This window comes from Curcuma longa, chromosome 3 (assembly GCF_044706935.1).
Source record: "Curcuma longa cultivar G26 ecotype Majalengka, Jawa Barat chromosome 3, ITB_CL_G26_1.1, whole genome shotgun sequence".
In the NCBI taxonomy this organism is placed as follows: Eukaryota; Viridiplantae; Streptophyta; class Magnoliopsida; order Zingiberales; family Zingiberaceae; genus Curcuma; species Curcuma longa.
This window is the reverse complement of record NC_133863.1, coordinates 16,255,310-16,278,465: the sequence shown is the minus strand read 5'-3', so window position 1 is coordinate 16,278,465 and position 23,156 is coordinate 16,255,310. Positions and strand designations below refer to the sequence as shown.

The following is a 23,156-nucleotide window of genomic DNA, read 5'->3' as shown; positions in this document are numbered from 1 at the left end:
GATGGCAAAGAAATGCATGCACAAAAGACTATTACTACATCAGATCAGAGAGCGATGACAATCCTTGCGAACAACAAAATTTAAAATAGAAACTATGATTAACTTTTAACTAGGAAGAAAAGGGATACAAATAAGCAGTGCGTAAATGCTAATAGTAGAAATATATGCATCAAAGACTTGCTACAAAAGAACAAAGGGTGGTGACAACCCTTAGCAAAATTTAGAACACAAGGCATGATCTGGCGACAAACTGATATAAATAAGCAATAATCATTTTGCTAAATGTTAATAGTACAAAGTTTGAATACATCAAACAGCTACAACAGCTATTTTCTGTGGATCTGTAAGCGCTCCTACAGTTGACCTCAAGGCTGGATCCATGTACCTGAAGGAGATATCAAATTCAAACAATAGTTAGGAAAATACCATGGCTAGAAAAACACTGAATTCAATCAAAAATAACAAACAGAAAATTTCTTCCAAAATGAATATTATCAAACCAGCAACAAAATGGCAGAAACCCTAAGTATTTAGGCGAAGAAGATTTTTGCTAGGTAAGCTTGTTACATTGACATGATTCAGTAGTTCAATGACCATCATAAACTACTAGTCACAATTTATGCTTGCAGTACTAGTTTAAATTTGATCAAAATGGACCATAAGAGTAATAACATAGCCGATCCCAAATAACAAGCACATCTTTATGTGGCTGAACCATACAAAATGAAAGTAATATCAATAAGATATAAAGACCTTAGATAGAACAGGCAATAAGAGAGAACTACATATGTGCATAAGATTGATAAAGTCGTATAACTTGGGCGACGAGCCATGCTGGCCTCAACTATTCAGGGTCAGCTAGTAAACAGGATGCTAGCGAACGTCGTGATTTAGATGAAAAGAAATGATTATATGTAGAGTAACTTCGAATTACATAAAGTTGAATTGTATGAAACACAGGCTGCCTACATTGTGCATTGAATTCCTAAAGCCATAGAATCAGGACAACAAACCATGTTTGACACAATCATCCAGTCTCAGCTAATAAATAAGATGCTACTGAACAAAGTAATTCAGATGAAAAGAAAAAAAATGATGCATAGAATGACTTTGGATTATAAAAAGTTGAACCATATGTAACACAGGCTGCTTAAGTCTAAAAACCCAGGAGAAGTTATCATGCATGACAATATATTTTTGGCGCGGAAGAGAGACATGACTAGCTTTAGCATGCAAGAAATAAAAATGTGATGTGAGTTATAACACGTCCAAGACATAAAGAGATTGATCTTAATGTTAAGGGGGAAGGAAGGTGATAAAAGAGAAAAAAAACCAATAGATATTGGCTTAGCCAATGGAACCATGGCATTTTATTGACCAACTAATATCTACTAAGAATAGATTTAGCAAATTAAAGATTTCAGATGAATCAATGTCGACTGGTTGATGGTAACAGCATTCAACATCATATAGAAGCTTGCAGTGAATTTCAAGGACCTGAAGGTTTGTTTTTCAAAGCCCATTCTTGTGCTGGTGGAATCCCCTGCACGAAATACCAAAGAACAAAAGTAAAATAAATGTAGTAGTTCCAAAAAAGGAAATCAAAGCACTAATCCAATACCTGTTGAATTTTTGCAGGATCAGTTGCAGACCCAGCAGCTTTCACTTGTCCAGAAAAATCCTACAAAAGAATAGTAGTTAAAGTATGCTAATTAGACTTTAAAATCTTCCATGTTACTAACATACATAGAGATAAGACAGGGCAAAGATTGCTAGTTCTCAAAGTCAAAATACACATCTATAGCCATCACTGCAAGGCAAACACTTTCCTAGTAATCATCTCCATGTTCTGAATCTTCCATCCAATAACTTTCAGTTTTATGCAACAGCTGATTGGAGAAGAGATATATACTAGCAAAATGTTTAATGTTAATAACTAGCACTGAATCTCAAGTTAGTAAAAGGTATGGAATAAATAGACATTGTTGGGTGGCAATGCAAACTCTAACTACACCAAAGTAGGAAACAGAATAATTAACATCTGTCTGTAAATTATTATGCTTGATAGAATAGCCCAACTTACAAAGAAAGATAATTGGTAACAACACTCGTCTCACGAGGAGAATATATAAACTGGTAGGTGGTTTCTATAGATGTATAAGAAAAAGAACATTCCACAATTTTCTTCTCATATATTTTTTTGACAGTATATTTCAAACCTATTTCTTAAAGGAGACAATTATTGCCTATTGTACTAAAGATATCTTTAAAAATATTGCCACTAAATGTGCTGCAAAGATAGTAAAAAAAATTAATTAAAACATTTTTTTGTATTAATCAACATAACCACCAAACTAAAAGGATGTGAAACTTACTTGCCCGTGTGGTTGGGCTCCACCAGAAACTTGATACTAAAATAGCAATAAATGAAGTATAAGCCATAGGATGTAAAGAATCTGAGTGTACAGACAAAATAGTATCTAACCATTTGCATAGCTTGAACTTGCAATTGTGCTTGTTGCCTCATCATCTGAGGTTGCACTTGTGCAGGCAAAACTTGCTGGTTTAGCTGAATGGGCAAGTGTGATTTGGTGTCAAATTGTGATGGGTGCTGCTGGAAAGAAAGCTTTTGTTGGTGTTGTTGCTGCTGCTGCTGTTGCTGGTGATGGTGGTGCTGCTGCAATAAAAGCAACTTCTGTTGTTGTTGCTGCTGCTCAAACACTGCCAATTCTTCAGGCTTCTCCCACTGGACCACAACAGTTATGTTATTTGCAACTAAAGGAGCTAAAAACTAGAACATACTATTAGGTTGCACAAGCAATTTACCTTACTCTCTTGAGTAACACTATTATAGTAATACTTAAATCCATCAGGAGATGTATGCTCTGTCCAGTTGCAGGTTATAGGAACTGCAAGTGAAGAATTTACTGGAACTGGAAGAGATGACACAGTCGTAGGGATGGCTGAAGCAGGTGTGCTGGCAGCTGTACTAGCAGCCTGGAAGAATAAAAACATGTAGAAGGGCATATAACATTCTATTACTGCATAGGAATGAGGAAAAAATTTTAGATAGTAACATTCTTACATGAAAGATCTTCCAAGTTATAGAAGGGAAGAAAGGTAGACAAGATCAAGAACCATCTAGAACTGACTTACCTGCAATTTAGAACCTTCAGAAAGTGTCTGGTGCTGTTGCATTTGTTGCAGCTGCTGTTGCAATTGGAAAATTGCCTGTTGAGATGATTGGAAACTAGATTGTAAGGCTTGTGCCTGTTGCTGGAGCAGCATCTGAGGTAGTTGTGATGGAAATGGTTGAATAGGCTGCTGAAGCATCTGAGGCGTGACATTAGATGTGGCAAACTGTGGAAGGTTAGCATTAGCAGGCATAGCCTGTGCCTGAGGGTTTGAAGGGGTCTGCTGGGCCATAGAGGAGGTAATTTGCTGCGTTAAAGGTTGTGAGGATACTTGCCCACTCACTCCAGGTAGCTGTTGTGATGGTATGTTTTGGTTTGAGGATAGGCCACCAGAGTGAAGAAGTTGATGCTGACCAAAATGCTGTAAAGGTACCTGCAAATTCAATGAAAGTGGGTGCGACAGAGGACCTTGCTGAGCATGCAGTTTTGGAGGTGGTGGAAAGTTTTGTAGGTGCACCATTGGCTTCTGCAATGCTGATATTTGCTGGCTACCAAAAGGAGAGACTGTCGCCATTGAAGGATTGAATCCCTACATTACACAACTTATCATAAATTAGAAGTTCCAAAATTTCTGTTTGAATTGTATCATCAATCATGAACTGGAATCACAAGGAAAAGATGATTTAAGACTTGTGATGAAGGTGGCACTGAAGGACTTGAGACTGGACCAACATTCGAACCAACAGTTGATCCAAAATGGCTTGGCTACACAACCAGATTCATTTCATTCAGAAAAGAAAAGTGCAACAACTAGCAAATTAGACTTCTTTGATACTTACATCTGAAGATGTTCCAAGCGGACCACCTTTGATTGGCAAGACACCTCCAGATCCATGTGAATTGGACTGACCTGCAGGACTCAACGGGTGCCAAGCATCGGCTGGCTTAGGCCCATTCCTTAGCTCATCAAGATTAGCTGTTGGTCTGGAAAAAATAGTGCTTGGAATCAGAAACTTGATGGATACACTGTTGGCAAATTTAAAAATCTTTCTGCAATTTTGGTTCTGATTGATCGTACAATAAAAATTGAAAATGGAGCTCTGTATATTGCAGCAAAAGGTCAGTGATGATGGTGAATAGTGTTAACAAATTGCAAAAAGGAACATCAGTACTTTAAACGTGTTTAAAATCAACAAAAGTAGTTGTACAAGCATGCCTGATCCAACAGAAATTCAGTAATATCCTATTTTTAATTTAAACTTTAATCTATTTTTGTTAGAGAAAAGAAATTATTCTTTTGACCTAGCCCGTGCAGACCAATCATTGCCGTGCTAACCTAGAGCCATGCTGGCTAACCTTTGGTACAACAACATGACCAAGTGATTGCTTAGGCAGTTAGACCATCCCATACCAACCAGAAAATTTTATGATGTTAACGGTAGATAAAGCTGAAATGTTAAGCTGCTAGCACCTACAGCTCTAGGGAAATAAAAAACAACTGCCAAAACATGGGTATCAGAATTAGCTGAATCAGAAATACTGTTATTCTTTACTGAAAATTTCCAACATAGCACTTCCATATGCAGCAGATACTGAAGAGATCCACCATACCTGATGACTAATGCTGCATCAGATCGAGGACTAACACCGGGTCCACCAAATGCAGGTCCATTTCTGTAACAACCAAAGTGCTCAAATTAGTGTAAAGGGATGAAATAAGCTTATTGGAGGAAACTACTGTAAGTTTGAATACAAGTGAAGACCTCTGGTCTGCAGTCCTAGGTCGCTTAGGATCAGCAAATCGAACAACCAATGGTTGATCACATCCCTAATAGCAGAGAAAAGAAAAGGCCATCATTAAGTTAAGCAAATGAAGCACTAGTTGATGGAAAAATTACCCTCATCACAAAACTTCCATCAAGGGCGTTCATTGCTGCTGCTGCCATTTCTCTATTTGTGAATTTAACAAAACCACATCCTTCAGATACCATATTGAAAATATATTATTACCAGTAATTTCAGTAACCAGGCATGCAGAAAAAACTTCCACAAATGAGCAATAGACATACCACGACTGTGACCCCATGAATCTCTCATTATGTATACATCTACGACTTGCCCATATGGAGAGAAAACCTGTCACATATTTGTCAATCTTTAACAGGTAATATAGATATTCTAAGAAACACCACTAATTTGAAAAAGTAGCGTATTCCAGTTACACATCTTCCAGGGCCCTAAACACTTATCCCCAAAATCTCAAGCTGATAGACAGAAATCATTCCATCCATTTATGTATTAAACACTCATTCATGTGGGGTAATGTCAAACTGGACTTGCCTAGTTTCAACTGGCCCAAACTCAGACTTTGTGAACTCACCCTAACTTAAATAAATATATATTATTAGCTAAGCAAGAAATGAACTCACACTCCGATATCATGTTAAATTTAATTGGCTGACCAAGTAAACCAAAAACTTGAGCAGTTGAGTTGTTAGAAAAGAGGTTAATCTAAATATTTGTATTATTATATATAATAGTAAGTACGTATTACAGATAATCCATATTAGTTTACTAAGAAAAGACAGTATCATCAAAAAGATACCACACTATGCGAGCTATTAGTACTTACATCCTCAATCTCCTTTGCAGTTGCTTGCTTGCCGAGTGATGCAACAAACAGTTTGTCTTCGGCAACAACACCTAAGACACAAATAGTGAATGATCAACACGAATCAGAACAGAACAAACACTTCAAAATTAACACATATGCATATATACAGCTTCAGATGTTAGCAGGAAAACTTCACATATCTCTCTACTGCATCATCCACAAGAAACAATCTACACAACAAAAGTATGGAAAACAGAAGCAACATATCTCACTTCAACAGAAGAAACAGCGATCAAGTGCATAGAGGAATTTAAACAAAGAAAGTAATTACTGAGAATACCCATTTTTTATAAGGAATGTTTTTTATCCTATTAAAACCAAAATGTGAAAATTTGGTTAACCAGATTTGTTGGAATACCAAATGCTGTTGTGCGACAAATGGAATTCTAACAAATCTACTTGCTCGAAATTCTATTAAAACTTGCATTTGCAATAACATGCATGCAAACAAAGTACTTTGTAACAGTAGATAATCTGGAAATTTTCCACCAGGTGCAATAACACAATGTATCCTCCTGCCAATCTAATTGACTACAAGCCACAAAGGAATCTACGCAAAGTTACTTGTTAGATTGATAAGTGCAATACATAACATTAAAGCAAAGGCATACATAATTTACAATAATAATGCGATAGATGTTTCTTCCTCGTGATGTAATCAGAAAACAAAAATTATATGTCATGAAGTTTGTGAAAGACCAAGGAATGGAAATTATGAATTACCAGGATGGTTTCTGTCTCCATCAGCATATCTTACTTGAATAGGTCCTGATCCCTGATAAAATGGATCTAAAGTCGATAGACAAATTACAAAAATCGAAAGGCTTCATTAAAATCTTGGCAGTGGGAAAAAAACTCACTCCAGGCAAAGTATATTGATTATGTAAAGCCCTGATGGCTTTATCAGCCTCTTCAGAAGTAGCATATTTTACAAAACAACATCCTGCAAAATAAAGGTTTCTTTTCTTGAACACAATAAAAAAATTAATTTGTGGAAATGGTAAATGTAAGACATGTACAATGGGTATTAGAAAAACACAATATATATGTGATTAAGTAATTTATCTAAACAAATCGTGCAAAGGAAACTAAAAGGCTCAATCTTTTGTATGCTTGAAAAAACTAATAATATTTCCCGAATAACTAAAGGTTTCATGTTACCCTAATCACTTGATACAACTGCACAGGGTTCATGTTGCTCATACGCAAAGAAATTATTGGAATTATAAATGGACAAGGTAAGATTAGCAATAAGAGGCTTTCTTGACTAAAATTTCATTGGGTCAGCATGCTCATAATTTTTTATGACATCAAATGATACAGATGGAGAAACATATCCAAAATAAAGAAAATGAGAGATTAATATTTCAAAGTAAATTTTGTATAAATCCTAACTAAAAGAAACAGAGCTATAATAATAGTTGAAAAGGAATGAGATAACAAATAAAAAAAATAGGAACAATTAAATACTTCCATGTTACCTAACACTCACCTATATCTTTCATTATTACTTATGATTATACTCTTGCATAGATCTTAAGCGCAAGTTAAGATCCATTTAGTCAACCCCAAATAGTTGGGACAATTGCCAAAAAAGGCTTTTTATAGTTGTTATTTCTCACATTTTCTCAAAGGAATCAATTTGAAAATAAACAAGGTGTCAGATGATTTTGAAGACCTGATGGTAACAATAACATGATTTAAAATATCATACCGTGTCAGGTGGCATAGATAAAATATCTCACTCTTATAAATTACCAACACTATACTAATTGGAACAAAAAATGCTTCCTATGCCGTTATCTCAATCAAATCAACAGTATCATGTCACACTGCCATTGACAAATAAAAAGATAAATTAAAATAATGTTTGTCATTTCTTATTACATTGTGTTAATACAATGCAATGTCAAATCTGTGACATTCAAGATAAAAAGTCCGCAGTTAGGTGTATAAAATTAGGTTTATAGCTGTGTGCATTTCTTATTCTTTTTCACCTCCTATGTAACATCAACACAGTACCAAATCAGAAATGTTCCATTGAAAATCCAAAACTTTGTGACAGCTAGAGATTTTGAACCATCGTTAGTAATCAAACGCAACTCACAAATCAAGACCATAATAGACAAAAAATGCAAAATGTTTGATCAACCCAATGTACCAAACAAAATAGTTTCCATTTTGATGCATGGGATTGTAATTTCTTTTGTCAAGAACCTCAAACAAAGGAGTATATATTTCTAGATTCCATTCAAATTGCATGCATACACTGACCACCCAGGAATACCGAGCAACAGAAGAATAGGAATATCAGGGACACGATTGAGTAATCGACGACATAGATCTAATGTCTCAATCAACTTCAAAAATTAAGCATAAGAATGTCCGCTGCAAAGCTATGTTTTCAAGGCCACTTTCAATTATATTTTACAACATTTATAGGGAATCATACCTTTAAGCAAGATTCCTGCTGAAGACAGAGGGCACATCTCTAAATCTATAAATTAGGAAAGTTCACTGCATCAAACTCTATATGCAATACCAACCACATACACTCACAATGGTCTAGTACCACTCAACAAGCAGATGGAACTACATGTTTATTTTCCATGTGTTAATCATAGCATACACTATATATGATTTCCAACTCTTCCATGGCAAGATTGCACACGTGATCCCCATATTTTATTTACCCATGATTCAAAAGCTCGTAATGATGCAAAAAATCTCCATAACATCACAACAAACAGCAACAGCTAAGGACTGGCATCACTTAAAGAAATAAATATGTTGCAACTTATACAGTGAAATGATAAACAAAATGCAGCTTTAAACACCAAAAATAATTGAATCATCGTTGTCTACATGTTCACCTGGATATATCTTGCACTTATACCTCACTAAATTTTTGAAAAAATAAATGCATTCATTTTCAAGTAAATGAAAATTGATTATGCAATCACAGCAGCATCAACAACAACAATGCAATCATCATTGTCTATACTTGAACATGGATATACCTTGCACTTGTAACTGGTTAAATGCTTGATAAAGTAAATATGGTCATCATTAAATAAGCATAACCTTATGGCACAGATACACTAGTCTGCCAACCATTTGGTGTTGCTACACATACCTTATCCATGTACTTTATCCAGCCATTGAACTATATGTAAGGCTATATCATTAGTAACATCTAAATTTATTAAATCACTTTCAATTACATTAAATTGAGCTTTCTTTATCTTCTCCAATCCCTCACACCCAAAAGCCTAATCAATTCAATTGTCTAAAATTAAATCGATTTCCCATCTTTAACATGTTATTTATTTATTAATGTTCCAAAGAATACAGAACTTTTTTCTGTATCAACATGGTAAGTAAGGGAATCCTCAGCAAGTACATCCTAGAAAAAAAAACATTTTTTATGGCATGACGACAGTGTTAGAGTACCAGCAGTTAATATTACCTATATTTGCATTATTTTATCCAAAGATCTCAAAAAAATACAAGTAGACATGTTTACAAAAATATCTTGATTATTCAAATGACTAAAAGGATATTCTTCATAAATGACAAAAGGGCACAAGATTCATGCCATCACATAGTAGATATTCACAACCTTTTTTCATCAAGCAATGTGGATTTTTCACAAACAGAAGACACAGAACACAAGTGCATTAGAACAAGTGTAAAATCAGAGGCACGATAATACTCTTATAAGAACAAAGAAATTAAAAGCTCAAAGACACCCTTGTTGAAAACAAATGCAGGTTTTAGTTGGGATAAACAATATCAAATAGACAAGTGATAAATAACCAAAAAGGAACAAGCTATTTTTGAGATTCAAGGATTCAAATGTATAACAAGACAAAGCTGGCCTAAAGTTTGATTCAATATTTCACTTAGACACACTTTATCAACCTCAATGATTTTAATGGAACCAAAAAAAAAGTGTAAAACATATACAACTTATCTCTGAAGAATTAACACCTGCAGACATGATATTAACTTGTTACAGAATAAAAAAAGGTGTTACCAGATCATATTACAACATCAACAACAGGATAACATGAACTTATACTGGCAATCTGGCACCAGATAATTGACCATGCTTCCAAACTATCCCCCATCAAACCATTAAGAGAACATTAACAATGTAGATAAATAAAAAATTCATTGACTGAAAAGTGCCACCCAGAGACAATCAATAATCCACAAGTATGTACTTTATCAGGATATAGTAAATACATAAATAGGCAAAATGATGAAAAGAAAAGGAGAATGGAACTTGCAAGTACATCCCCTGTTTCATAGTCAACCAAAGGAAAGAGAGTATCTTGCTCATTCAATAATACTAATAGAATTTAAGTTAAACAATTGAATACAGGATGTGCAACATGAGATATTTAACATCAATCACATTTTCCTTAATAAACAAACTAAAAAACAATAAATAGGATAACAATCGACAAAGACATTTCATCCTATCATAAACCAACAATACAAATCAATTTCTTAATTTGTGTAATGCAGCCATACACTTCACTGGATCCAGATTTGAAATGCCACAATGCATATAGCAACACCAAGGTATGAAGAAAAAACAAAAGAATAAACAAGCGGAACGTTATCATTTATAAAATTTGCACAACCACCACCACTATCAACGTCCAAACTGCAAAAACGTTAAAGAAGATTAAGGACAACAAAATTCAACAAGCCACAAGTCACATAAGAAGGGATACAATATAGAAGTTCAAAAAAGGAGTTCTTGCTTTAGGAAATAGAACTGCTACAGATTATTATACAATATCACAAAGTGTAACATGTCTAATGATTGCAAATGACAAGTTTTTTGTCAATGGCAATCAACTCTAAAAACTATCTGAAGAACTTAAAGGCATCAAGGACAGAACTCAACTTTAGAGATCACGCCATTCTACCGCAACAAAATGAAAGATGAACCACACTGGATCTCATTTACATCAGCACTTGACATCACAAATGTTTCTGGCATCGATAGAACTCTCAAACATACGATCACAAAAATTATGATGTCATAACTCAGAATTCTGAAGGTCTGAGCAATGTCACACAAGGATTAGGAGAAAGAAACCACCAGGCAAACACAGATCAAAATCTGAGTCTGATCCATTAAATGATATCATGTAAACAACCATTGCCCATATTATCAACAGACGCTATTTAAAAATAAAGTTCGCATGACTCAGCAAAGTTGAAATTGCAGATTGATAACACAAATAGAGACAATAACATGCCATGCTTCAATAAGATTATTTTTCCCTGTGGGTATGAAGAGTGTGTTAAGAATCCATACATTTACCAAATAAGAAATTTAACGACATTCAGCACCACCAGAAATGACAATTCAAGATGATAACATTTTCAAAAAAGGTCCCATTTACTCTTAAGAAAGAATGAGAAAGAGAAAACAAACTAAACCATCCAAGAGCTGACAAAAAGCAATAATACACTTCACAATCATGACTACTCCACATCGACTGATGACCAGTTGAAGGCAACAAATTCTCACAGAATTCGCTAGGAAATGAACATTTCCCATAAAATCTCAGGACAATCATTTATTTTGGTCGTGCTAGTAAGACAACAGGGGGAGAAAATCATGCAAGAATAGCAGAATATAATCAAGTTAAGAATCCAAGTTCAAAGGAAAACCAACAGACCATATCGATCATCTGGCTCAAAGAACATCAGTTATATCCAACAACATAAAGATAAAGGTGGCAGTCCAAAAATAATCAAAGCATGAAACATGATTTTTTTTTTTCAAATTAATGATCATAACACATATAAATGTCTTAACACACTTTGAAAGCCCACATCATATGCATAACTTGTAATACAACAATGACAGAGAACCAAACAGTACATCATCCTAAACCAGAACTTAAATGAACCTACTACTGATTGCTTGGTTATCATAGCTCATAAAATGCTGCTGCATCAAGGCACCAACTGATATTGTAGTATCACAGTACTTGATAGAAAACTTTAAAGTCACTAAACCATTAACAATCTTGGTATTTTCCTCTTCTTGATCTAGAAAAATAACACAAATGGAGCAATGCCAAGCAAAGGATAACAAGTGGTGACAGTTCTCAAACAAAATGATAGGAGGGATGACCAGATTGTTCTCTGCTTACTCTTAGGAACCTGGAAAAGAAGAGCTGATAAAAATAAAAAAAACAAAAGAAATATGATTCATACCTTGTTGCTCTCCAGTTTTCCTATCTTTTATAAATGCCACTTCAATGACATATCCATGCTCCTCAAACAAAGGACGAATCTAAGAACAAACATTTGATATTAAAAATGTCCGTTAGTAAATGTTCTGAAACAATATTACTGGGCAAAATAGATTAAATATTAAACACAACTCAGCAACTATGATTAATATCATCAAATAGCCCATCGAAACCCAATAGAAAAATATCAATGGCTAACTGACGGAAGCTCCACAGAAAGTAATGAACAAATACATTTCATTTCTCAAGTCTTCCTTTGTTATTATTTACTAGTACAATTGAGATAATAGTTTCGACAAATATAGGTACTTATTCAAAAATCTAAAGTTCACATGTGGAATGAGGTTCATTTTTTATGCAATATCCAGCTAGTTAATCTTGCTGCTCTTAGTGTTGATTCTAATTTTAAGAAAAGACAAATCTATCCTTGGAAATATGGTTAGGGACATACGGTTAAGACAAAATCTAATTTTAACATTGCTACTTATGCAATAAATGCAAACATTAGGGAAATATGGTTAATAATTGTCTTACAATGGGCACAATGAAATAAATTTAAAAATTGTCAACAAATGCATAGATTAAACATTGTTAAAAAAACCAACCAGTATATAAAGTATTAGTCACTTACATCCTCTTCAGTTGCTGTCCTTGGAACAGCTCCAATAAAAAGCTTGGCAAATTTATTTCCACCAGTGCGATCTACATTAAATGTTAATAACATGGCAAAAGGTTATACAATAATCTAGTTAAGCAATCAGGAAAGGAAAAGTATAACTTTCCCTGATAGCAATTGCGGAAAAAAATTAACACAAGATGATTCAAGTTAAATCCTCCACGCTATCATGCTTTGTTGTATATTTCATCAATACAAAGTTATAGAACACACTACACTAAACTCAAATTGTGAGTCACAACAATTTGTATAGCAATTCATCATTGCATTATTAAATTACTAATTAACGTGAAATGTTTATATAAATATATTATATACCAACATAGGCAGGCCCTTCAAAAGTGAAAGTCGATGTGAGCATAACAGCAGATACATATCCGATTAATATATATTCATATATGATGAAATGTTATTAATAAAAGATTCTATTAAAGCAATATAAGAAACCAATAAACCATATCTTATATAATATATGCTCATTTTTTTAGCATCGAATGTCAATAAGTACAAGTCCTGAAGAACATAAAATCTTCGATTCAATTTCCCTCTTTTAACATGAAGGATATTAATAAAATTCAACATATTGACAGCCTAGGTTTTGGTGGGATATAAAGTCAGGTGGATTTTAGATACTGGCAAGCTTAAGTGCCTCACCAGCCCACTAAAACATACAAACAAAAATATGAAGTATCACAAATATGATTGATTAATTTAGTATTAACCAACTACTGAATTTCTAGCACAACAATGCCCCTACCAACCTATCAAGTTGTGTGTGGAATGATCATAAACATTGAACATATTGTTCCACGATTGGGTAGTTCTTCTGAAATATATGCAGGAACACGAGAGAATCCTCATTCAAAATAACAAGTACCAAAATAATACTTCACTGAGAATAAAAACAAATTATAACAAACAAAAACGGGAATAATCACTAGAATGGAGCTAGTATAAAAGGAACCCAGAAGTTAAAAGTTCAACTTTTAGAGGAAACGTTGTCTTGAACCCTAACTCGGCGACGCATGAAAATAATTGCAAAGTTAAGACTTGGATCTACCTGGAGAACCACCTCGACTGGAGAATCCGCGTCTGGGACCACTCGCGGGCGGCACGAGGCCGAAGCCCCCGGGTTCTCCGCCAGGGAACCCAGCAGCGGCAGGCGGCGGAGGGACGTCCTGCATTGCACGGTAGGGATGGTAACGACCTCCCGCGCCGCTACTTCCTCCAGTGAATCCCTCGCCGCCGGATCCTGCGCTGCTCCTGGGGTAGCGGGGTTGCCGGTCGGTGGGACTGCCGGAGGACCAGCGAGAGGGCACATGCCGCACGCCGTCGTCGCCGAAGCGGTCGTCGAAGCGCTCGTTCCGGTGCCTGTCCATGGAGATCGACGACGACTAGGGTTTGCTCTCGCTCCTGCTGGCGTAGGCAACGACGAAATGACCCGAGCGATAAAGGATTAGAAAGAAGCAAAGGAAGCGGCCTTTCAAGGCCTTTTTTTTTGCATCATAAAAGATTAATAGGAAGGAAAAAATATTAAAAAACATTTTATATATATATATATATAAATCGATTAAAACGACATTAATTTTCTTAGGATGATGCAACATTCTAAGATATTATTTAATATGATTTCATGCTCGATCGGTTCTTGAGACATAATTGAGTTGATTACTACAAGACGGACTTACTGAAGTGGACAAGGATCCAGTAATAGCCGATTTAGTTCCTCATAGATGGTCGTAGGATCTATCAGGACCGCCTAGGACATAATTTGACGTTGAATTTGAAGAAAAAAATATATTAGATGACATGTATCCACTTGTAAAAGAAATTGAAATTCACCATCCCAACAACTGTGAGGAGGTAAATCGAGAAATTACAGTTAACTACGATGGAGGAGGACATTACCTCAGCTTTGATGAGATTTAATTCTTGTCCACTTAAGTAAGTCTGTCTCATCGTAACTAATTCAACTGTGTCAAGCGTAAAGGAATCTACAAGGCTTAGATATCTTGATTATGAAAAAAAATTAATATAATTTCATAAGTATATGATATACTAAACTATCTTTTTTTTATGAAATATATTAATAATTTTAATTAGTATATTTATTTTATGTTATATGATTGCCCTTCTAGTTAAATAACGGATATATATAATTTAAAGATTTAATATGAGTATTTAGTTATTAATTTATTTTAATTGATATTTGTGTGGTGCCACTCTTCTTTAAAAAGATTTCTTTGAGATACTTGTTCTATAGTTTATGTCCTTATAAAGTTTATTCATATAAGAGGTGAATGCAACGGTTTAAGAGCATTTTGAACAATATGGACAAAGAGAATACTGAGGAACTCTACAAATACTCGCAATTAAACTATCAAGAATATTAAATGCATTCAAATTCAATGGGAAAAAAGCCTTGAAAGGAGCGACGAACTATTTATATTTCTTAATTTATCTTTGTAGCTATTTTTGTGCAAAAGTTTTATTTAGACTAGAGGAAGTCGACAAGTCGACATAAATTAACTTGTGCAACTAGAGATTACTTAAGGTTATATTGTTCAATTAGAATACAAAGACAAGTAAGAATCTTGATGAAGTCGAGACAATATTCTCATCCGTCATGGTCAACTGCAGCTTCTCGATTTACTTCCTCATAGACAATGACGGAGCTAGCCCGAGCGATTTACCAGGGCTGATTCCAAGCTATGGGCAACAAACGCCAATCTTAATGCTGTCACCCAGGCTGATTTTCCTCTTTTTTTCTTTTCTCCCATAGTAAATCGGACTTTATCTCCTTTCCAACGCCATTGCGCCCCCGGGCTACAGCCTGGGTAGGCATGCACTTGGCTTCGCCCGTGCTCATAGATGATCGCGAGACTAACCATATGGGACCGCTGGAGTAGCGGATTCCACCTTTTGTAGAAATTAAAATAAAAAATGTCTTAAGACTTAATGTGATGGTAAGAGACAAATATATTTCCAAACAATTAAAATTCAATTTTCACTAGAATACATCTACGATGATTATGTAGAATACGCCTACTACGATTGAATTATCAATAATATTAGAAATTCATATCAAAAGTTATCATGTTTTCTAAATTTATTTGATGAATGAAATATAAGATGGAATCATCTATCTCAAAATTAATCAATTTATAATAATTGAATACTCGATTAAAAAAAATAGAATACAGGACAAGAGTTTAAATTTATGAAAAAATCATCTGCATCCAAAATTAATCGAATAAAATTTGAACATTTGAATTTAAAAAAAATTAATTTAAAATTATCTATATATATATATATTTGAAAAATATATTTCATCAGCAAGGAGAAAGAGAAAATAAAGAGAAAGTTTGTGGAAAATAAACGAGGTAAAATGAAAAATCTGAAATTGATCCATTTTTTTTTCATTAAAGAGGAAAAATCGGAGGGGGAAAAAAATCTCTTTCACCTTTTTTTTAAGGATGACAATTTAAGATCAATTGTGTTAATAATATTTTATATTCTACTATCAAATCATGCAGTTAAAGAAATGGGAGAAAAAAAAGAAAGCAAAATATATTTTGATAAAAAAGAATAAATAAAATTAATTTTTTTGCTAAAACCAAACACCTAAACCATGAAAGTTCGAGAAAAAAATATTTTTATATTATTTTAATTGAATAATTAATATCTCATATTACTAGTAAATAAATTCTATATAATTAGCACAGTTCGACATCAAAATAATTTTAAAAAAGATTCTATAAAGTTTCTTTTTTATTTTAATTCTTATATATAAAGAAATTACTAGTCAACACTACACTTAACCTGGGCCGGATTTGAATCGAATTCAACTTGAACTCGTAACCGAGTCAATGGGCCAATACCCATTGACCCGATTAGTCAAGCTTAAATCGTATAAGACCCAATTGACATCAAACCAATTACGATTCAAGAGCCCAATTAATTGTCAATTCAATAGTTATTTATTATTATTATTATTACAACGGTAGACACGGTTTTGACCATTGAAATCACAATTAAGGAGAGGATGAGAGATTTTGTTTTTTTAATGGTTGAGATTATTTAATTATTTTTTAATCAATGACTATGATTTATTATTTATTATTCTTTAAACTCTATAAATAAGGATCTTATTTCATCATTTCCACACCGTATTTTTTACTCTTATCCCTAAATCTAGATTACTTTCGACTTCAATTCTATAATTAGAATGGAAGAAGAAAATTCATTATCTCAATTTCAGAGAGGTAAAAAAATAGTCAATCCAAATGAAAATCATGATATTCAATTTACCGATGATGAACATGTAGGATTGAGTTGAGCGCTAGAGGAGGAATGAATAGCGCAATTGTCGTTCGTTCTTTTTTTTTCTTACTAATACAGAAACTAGCAACAGATATTAGAACACAATGTAAGGGACTCACGAATGTCTTGATTCCTAACCCTCAGGGTTAGTACGTTCAAGGTCTATGCACGGGAAAGCGATAGTCTACTATTGATCTCCTTTTTGGAACTTTTCTAGAGACAGAGAAACTCGTCTTATAGTTCAAATCAATAATAAAAATGCAAGTACAAATAAAAAGGACTTAATAAAAATAATCAAATCTCGAGTAGTGGTCGATCTAGAAATCCTGAGCGCAGCGCACCCTTTCTGGAGCTTTCTCGGTCGCACAAGCTTAGCTCTGTTCGTATTCAGCAGCACTGTAGGATGAAGAAGTATGAGAGTATTAGTTGTGCCTTGGTGCTGGTTATATAGTCCATATAAAGACCTTTCCAGCCGCCCCGAACCGATCCAATCCGATATGGTTCTGTCGCTCTTTATCTGGCCAATTCCATCTGATTCGGGCGCCTAGAACATATAGGGGCACCTGGATCTGCCCTAGTCCAAGCGCCTAGACCTCACTGGGTCGCCTGAACTCTTCTGTGCGCCTAAATCCAATAGGGGCGCTCGAAAATAGTCAACCAGATTTGATCTGAGTTGACTTCTAAGCTTGATTCGACTGCTTCTGTTTGCTCCTCTTATGCTTCCTTAGTCTTGCTTCCAACTCCTGGTTTCTGCAAGATTAGCATGCAAATAAACAAGCAACCTAAGTCTAACTATAGTCTGTCTAACCTACTAGGTTTATCTAAGACTTACCTTGTAGGTCTAACCTACTAGGCTTATCCGTGTTTAACTTCCAGTTAAGATTAATCACTTTCATAAGTAGACTTCTTGTCTGTCAAACATCTAGTCACCCTTAACCTGTTTAGAGTTTCCCTTGCCTAACTTCTAGTTAGGATTAGTCACTTCCATAATTAGACTTCTTACTTGGCAAACATTCGGTCACCCTTAATTTATTTGGACTTTTCCTTGCCTAACCTCCAGTTAGGACTTCCTTGCCCAACTTCACTCACCAGGACTTCCTGTCTAACTTCACTCACTAGGTCTTCCTTGCCCAGCCTCCAATTAGAATTTCCTCTGTCTAGCCTCCAGCTAGGACTTCTCTTGCTCAGTCTCCAACTAGAACTTCACCTTACCTGTCCAACAGACTAGCACTTCCTTACCCGGTCCAATTGACTAGCACTTTCTTACCCGATTCAACTGACTAGGACTTTTTGTTAGTCTTTTGGTCAAACTGACATGACTAAACTTTACTCATATTCAAATATTATGCCTTATTTACATCAACTCTTGGTCAAACTGACCAAACCTAAGACTACGTTTGGTACGACGTAATGTAATCACGCTTGTAATGTAATCAAGTTTGTAATATAATGTAATGTAATCTTGATTACATTACTATGTTTGGTTGAAGGAATGCATGTAATCTTTGATTACAAGAATGATTACATTACAGTGTTTGGTGTACATTATTTTCAGTAATGAATCTAATTTTTATTATTATAAAATACCAATAATACCCTCCTAATTTTTAAAATAAAATAAAAATAAATGTAATAATAAAGATTATTTTTATTATCTTTAAAATAAATTATTTTATTAATAATTAATAATTAATAATTTTTATTATTAATAAAATTAATAATTTTTATTAATAAAATTAATAATTATTTAATAATTTTATTAATTATAAAAAATAAAAATTATTAAAATATTTATTAATTACTAATTAAAATTAATTAATAATTTTTAATAATTAATAATTTATTATTAACTATTAATTTTTAAAATTAATTATTAATAATTAATTAATTTTTTTTATTTTTAAAATAATTAATTAGTTTAAATAATAATTAATTAAAATTATAAAATAAAAATTATTAAAATTATTAATAAATATTTTATTAATTAATAATAATAATAAATAATTTTTATTTAAATTATTAATAATAATTATTAATAATTTTATTATTTTAATTATTTTATTAATTATAATTATTAATACTTATTTTAATAATTAATAATTATTATTTTATTATTAATAATTATTATTAATAATTTTATTATTTTATTAATTATAATTATTAATACTTATTTTAATAATTAATAATTATTATTTTATTAATACTTTTATTAATTATTTTAATTAATTTTATTAATAATTAATTATTAATTAAAATTATAAAATAAAAATTATTAAAATAATTAATAAATATTTTATTAATTAATAATAATAATAAATAATTTTTATTTAAATTATTAATAATTATTATTAATAATTTTATTATTTTAATTATTTTATTAATTATAATTATTAATACTTATTTTAATAATTAATAATTATTATTTTATTAATACTTTTATTAATTATTTTAATTAAGTTTATTAATAATTAATAATTAATTATAATTAATAAATTATATTTTATAAAATTATTAATTTTATTAATAAAGTGGAAGGGTATATTTGGTACGATAAAAATAGAATCTGTAATGTAATCGGATTACATACTATTTCCTTTGTAATCCAGATTATATATCTTGGTTCCTCTTTTGTAATCCAATTACATTACATTATATCTCTAAAATGTTACCAAACAAAGTAAATCATCTTGTAATGTAATCCTGATTACATTACAAGCCTGATTACCCCTTACAAAATAAAGTGTATTATCAAACATCAAAACTCTAGGAACAGACTAGTGCTCCTTGCACCAACAGAGCCTATGCAAGTTTCGACAACCAAGATACAAGAAAGTACTGATAGTAATACTTCTAAGGTTCGACATACCCTTTTTTTAAAATCATTTATTTTTACTAAAAATTTTGAGAAGGTTCGTCTGGAGAATTACGTGTAAAATGTAATCATTGCAAAATCTCCTACAAATTCTAATCAAACGACGACTATGGGTCATTGAAACGACACATCAAAACAAAGCACACGAAGAAATATAGAATAAAACGCTCTTAAACGCAATTGTCCAGATTTTCCTATTGATTCCAATTTATTTATGTATTCTGATAATAAATTAAAAGATTTGTAAACTAGATTTGCTTTCGTAAAACATTTTTATTTTAAATTTGGATCTAAATACACTTTTAAAGATTTTATAAAAAAAACCTAATCCATCTTCCACAAACAATATTTACTCGTACAATTAAAAGATACAACAGAAAAATAATTTAATTGAAAGTTTTAATAAATTAAATAATAATATTTCATTATATTCTAATATTTGAAATTATCATTAACAAATGCATTCGTATATGGGTGTGACTTACCATTGGATCAATAACTTTTAAAAAAATTAAAAATATTACCACGTCTCTCAATTATTATGTTTAATTTTAGAAGAATACGAATTAACTTTTAAAATATTTTTAATATCATTTATTATGTTAATTCTAATACTGCTAGTATTGAACCACTTAAACTTATATATTAACATGTTATTGGTGATTTATTTTTTTTACATATATCATATTTTAAATTTATGTGTTTAAAATGGATTATAAATTTTAAAAAATTATATTAAACCAATTAAAATTATTATTTATGGAGACATCCTACTCTAATAAAATAATAGAGTAAATTTTATAAAAATAATGGAATGAAACTTAAATTTTCATATATGATGTACCAACATGTTGAAATTCAATATATCAATTATTATAATATTCATTTCAATATAAAAAATTATTATGTTTATTTTTACACAAAATACTAATAATACTAATATGTGTTTATTTACTAATAATATTAATATTTATTTATTGTTACACCAATAAAATATATATAGTAGTATTTATGAAATTTTAAAAGTATTTAATGATATAATCAAATAACTTTTTGGTATTTTATCTTCTTGTGTAATAATAATCAAAAACTTAAATTAGAAGTTTTACCCTAAATGTTAGTTTTGTATTATGATATTTTTAATTTTATTTAAAAAATTTTCTCTCTTGATTATGCTAGTATTATACATGACACCAAAAATAATTTATAAAAATTATAGCATAAAATATGGATTAAAAACTAACATATCTAAAACACAAAATATTGATACTAATAGTAGTAATTTAACAATTTAGAAAAGTATAACTTTTATTAAGAAAATAGATGAAATGTACACAATGATCTTTAAGATCCATGCAAGAATTTAAAAGTTATTTTACAATTTCTTTTGATTTTAGTGAAGCAAATCGCAAGTCAAATTTTGAAAATTTACGATGGTGGTCATAGAAGACTCAAAATTTTCACATCCTCTCTATCATCACAAAATAAGTTTGTCCAGTGTCAACCATTGTCATAAAATAGACGTTTAACTCTTGTTGGCGATCTGGATCTCCGTCCTATGTGCCGGATACTATCCGCTCCTAAGAGCATAGAACCCCACAGGACAAAAATTTTATCCCGCCTGGATCAATTGACAAAGTCTACAAAAGACTAAATCAATCGATCCTTTAGGATCGCCGATTCCTAAATTACTTTCTACGGTTTGTTCTAGTACGAAATTAAACTGCGGAAAATAAATCATACCAGAACCTTTAGATGACCTCGGAATCTTCCACTGTATTCCTAGCTTCTTCCTGGACGTTGGGTGGACAACGAACCTCCAGAAATAAAGGAGTTGCAAAATCTCCGGATGAAGAACCTTTGGATCGCTTTGCTTCTTCGCAGCAACTTCGCTTCGTCTTGTATCCTTTCTTGGATCCGGCCACTTCTCTTGGAGAGGGATGTTCGGCCACCTTAAGAAGGATAGGAAGGAAGCAAGGGAAGAAGAAGGAAAAGAAATAAAGGAAGAAGAAGAAGGTGGTGGGCGGCGGCAAGGAGAAACAAGAAAGGAGAGCTTTGTTTCGGAAAGCCTTTCTCTCTATTCTCCTTGGATTGATCTTGCCGCCCCCCCCCCCTTCTTATTTATAGTCTTGAACCAAAGACCAGGCCCAAATCTTTCTAAACTAATTTTTCTAGAATTTTTCTGATTTTATAAACCAATTCTAGATTTTTAGAAAGATTATTAATCTAGATCTTCTAGATTAATTTGCAACCGTCGGATTCTTTAGATTTGGTTTTTCCTTTTAAAATAAAAAACCAAAATCAATTTTATCCAATCTTATTTAATTTTGGCCAGATATAATAATAATAAAATAATTTAAATTCAGAATTATTTTTATAATTAATTCCAAACTCCAAAATTATTTCAAATCTCAGCCAATTAAATAAATTGCAACCGTCGGATCTTTTTAATTTGGTTTTTCCTTTCTAAAAAAAACCAAATCAATTTTTATTTAATTTATTTAATATAACCGGTTATTTTAAATTAATTCTAATTTGGAATTATTTTTATAACCAATTCCAAATTCCAGAATTATTTTAAATCTCAGCCGATTAAATAAATTGCAACCGTCGGATCTTTTTAATTTTGGTTTTTCCTTTTTAAAATAAAAAACCAAACCAAACTTATTTCCATCTTAAGTGGCCGGCCCACTTATAGAAAATATTAGTTTAATACGCGAACCAATTTTATATTAAATTAGAAAATAAAACCGAACCGAAGAGATCTCATCCATCGGATGCGACTCAATCTCATCCAACGGTTCTAATATAATCTTCTTTAATATAACTTAATTGATTCGATCCGACGGACCTGATCCATTCCCTTGGGCGTGTGGTTCTATGAACCAACTCTGGTTCACCTCGTGAACCGATTCTTCCTTCCGAAGAGAATTAAAACCGAACCGGAGAGATCTCATCCATCGGATGCATCTAGATCTCATCCAACGGTTCTAATCTATTCTTTTTCAATCTTCTTTATTTATTTCGATCCAATGGATGCCACTTGATCTAATCCCACGGATATAAGCTGATCTCATCCATTAACTCATCCTACGGTCGAGAACTAATCTCATCCATCGGTTGAGACAAAATCTCATCCGACGGCTAAGAACTAATCTCATCCGTTTGATTGCATCCTTTTGAAGAT

At 32.4% G+C, this 23,156-nt stretch overlaps 1 protein-coding gene across 5 annotated transcripts; it reads right to left on the bottom strand.

Annotated features, from left to right (window-relative positions):
* Positions 1–79: 79 nt before the first annotated feature.
* Positions 80–14,217, bottom strand: LOC141823655 (flowering time control protein FCA-like). Of its 5 annotated transcripts, none has more exons than XM_074710930.1 (20): positions 13,835–14,217; positions 12,730–12,800; positions 12,061–12,139; positions 6,669–6,751; positions 6,532–6,583; positions 5,767–5,837; positions 5,204–5,270; positions 5,033–5,112; positions 4,898–4,962; positions 4,746–4,808; positions 3,974–4,118; positions 3,804–3,899; positions 3,568–3,723; positions 3,157–3,486; positions 2,827–2,997; positions 2,486–2,746; positions 2,376–2,411; positions 1,622–1,681; positions 1,498–1,543; positions 80–385 (listed from the first exon to the last, which is right to left on the bottom strand). In XM_074710930.1, exons 1-20 carry the CDS (start codon positions 14,151–14,153, stop codon positions 366–368), a joined length of 2,271 nt encoding a protein of 756 aa, XP_074567031.1. In that variant the 5' UTR covers positions 14,154–14,217; the 3' UTR covers positions 80–365. The 5 variants fall into 5 exon arrangements, with proteins under 5 accessions (XP_074567031.1, XP_074567033.1, XP_074567029.1 ...); XM_074710932.1 differs by having other exon boundaries at positions 3,157–3,414; XM_074710928.1 differs by having other exon boundaries at positions 3,157–3,723.
* Positions 14,218–23,156: the final 8,939 nt, after the last annotated feature.

Bases quoted from the DNA above. Each gene is read 5' to 3' on its own strand.
- LOC141823655 (XM_074710928.1), bottom strand. From the start codon at position 14,153: ATGGACAGGCACCGGAACGAGCGCTTCGACGACCGCTTCGGCGACGAC. The intron at 3,900-3,973 runs GTAAGTATCAAA...CTGGTTGTGTAG, and splicing joins CGCTTGGAACATCTTCAGAT to CCAAGCCATTTTGGATCAAC. The intron at 1,544-1,621 runs GTATTGGATTAG...TATTTCGTGCAG, and splicing joins ATCCTGCAAAAATTCAACAG to GGGATTCCACCAGCACAAGA.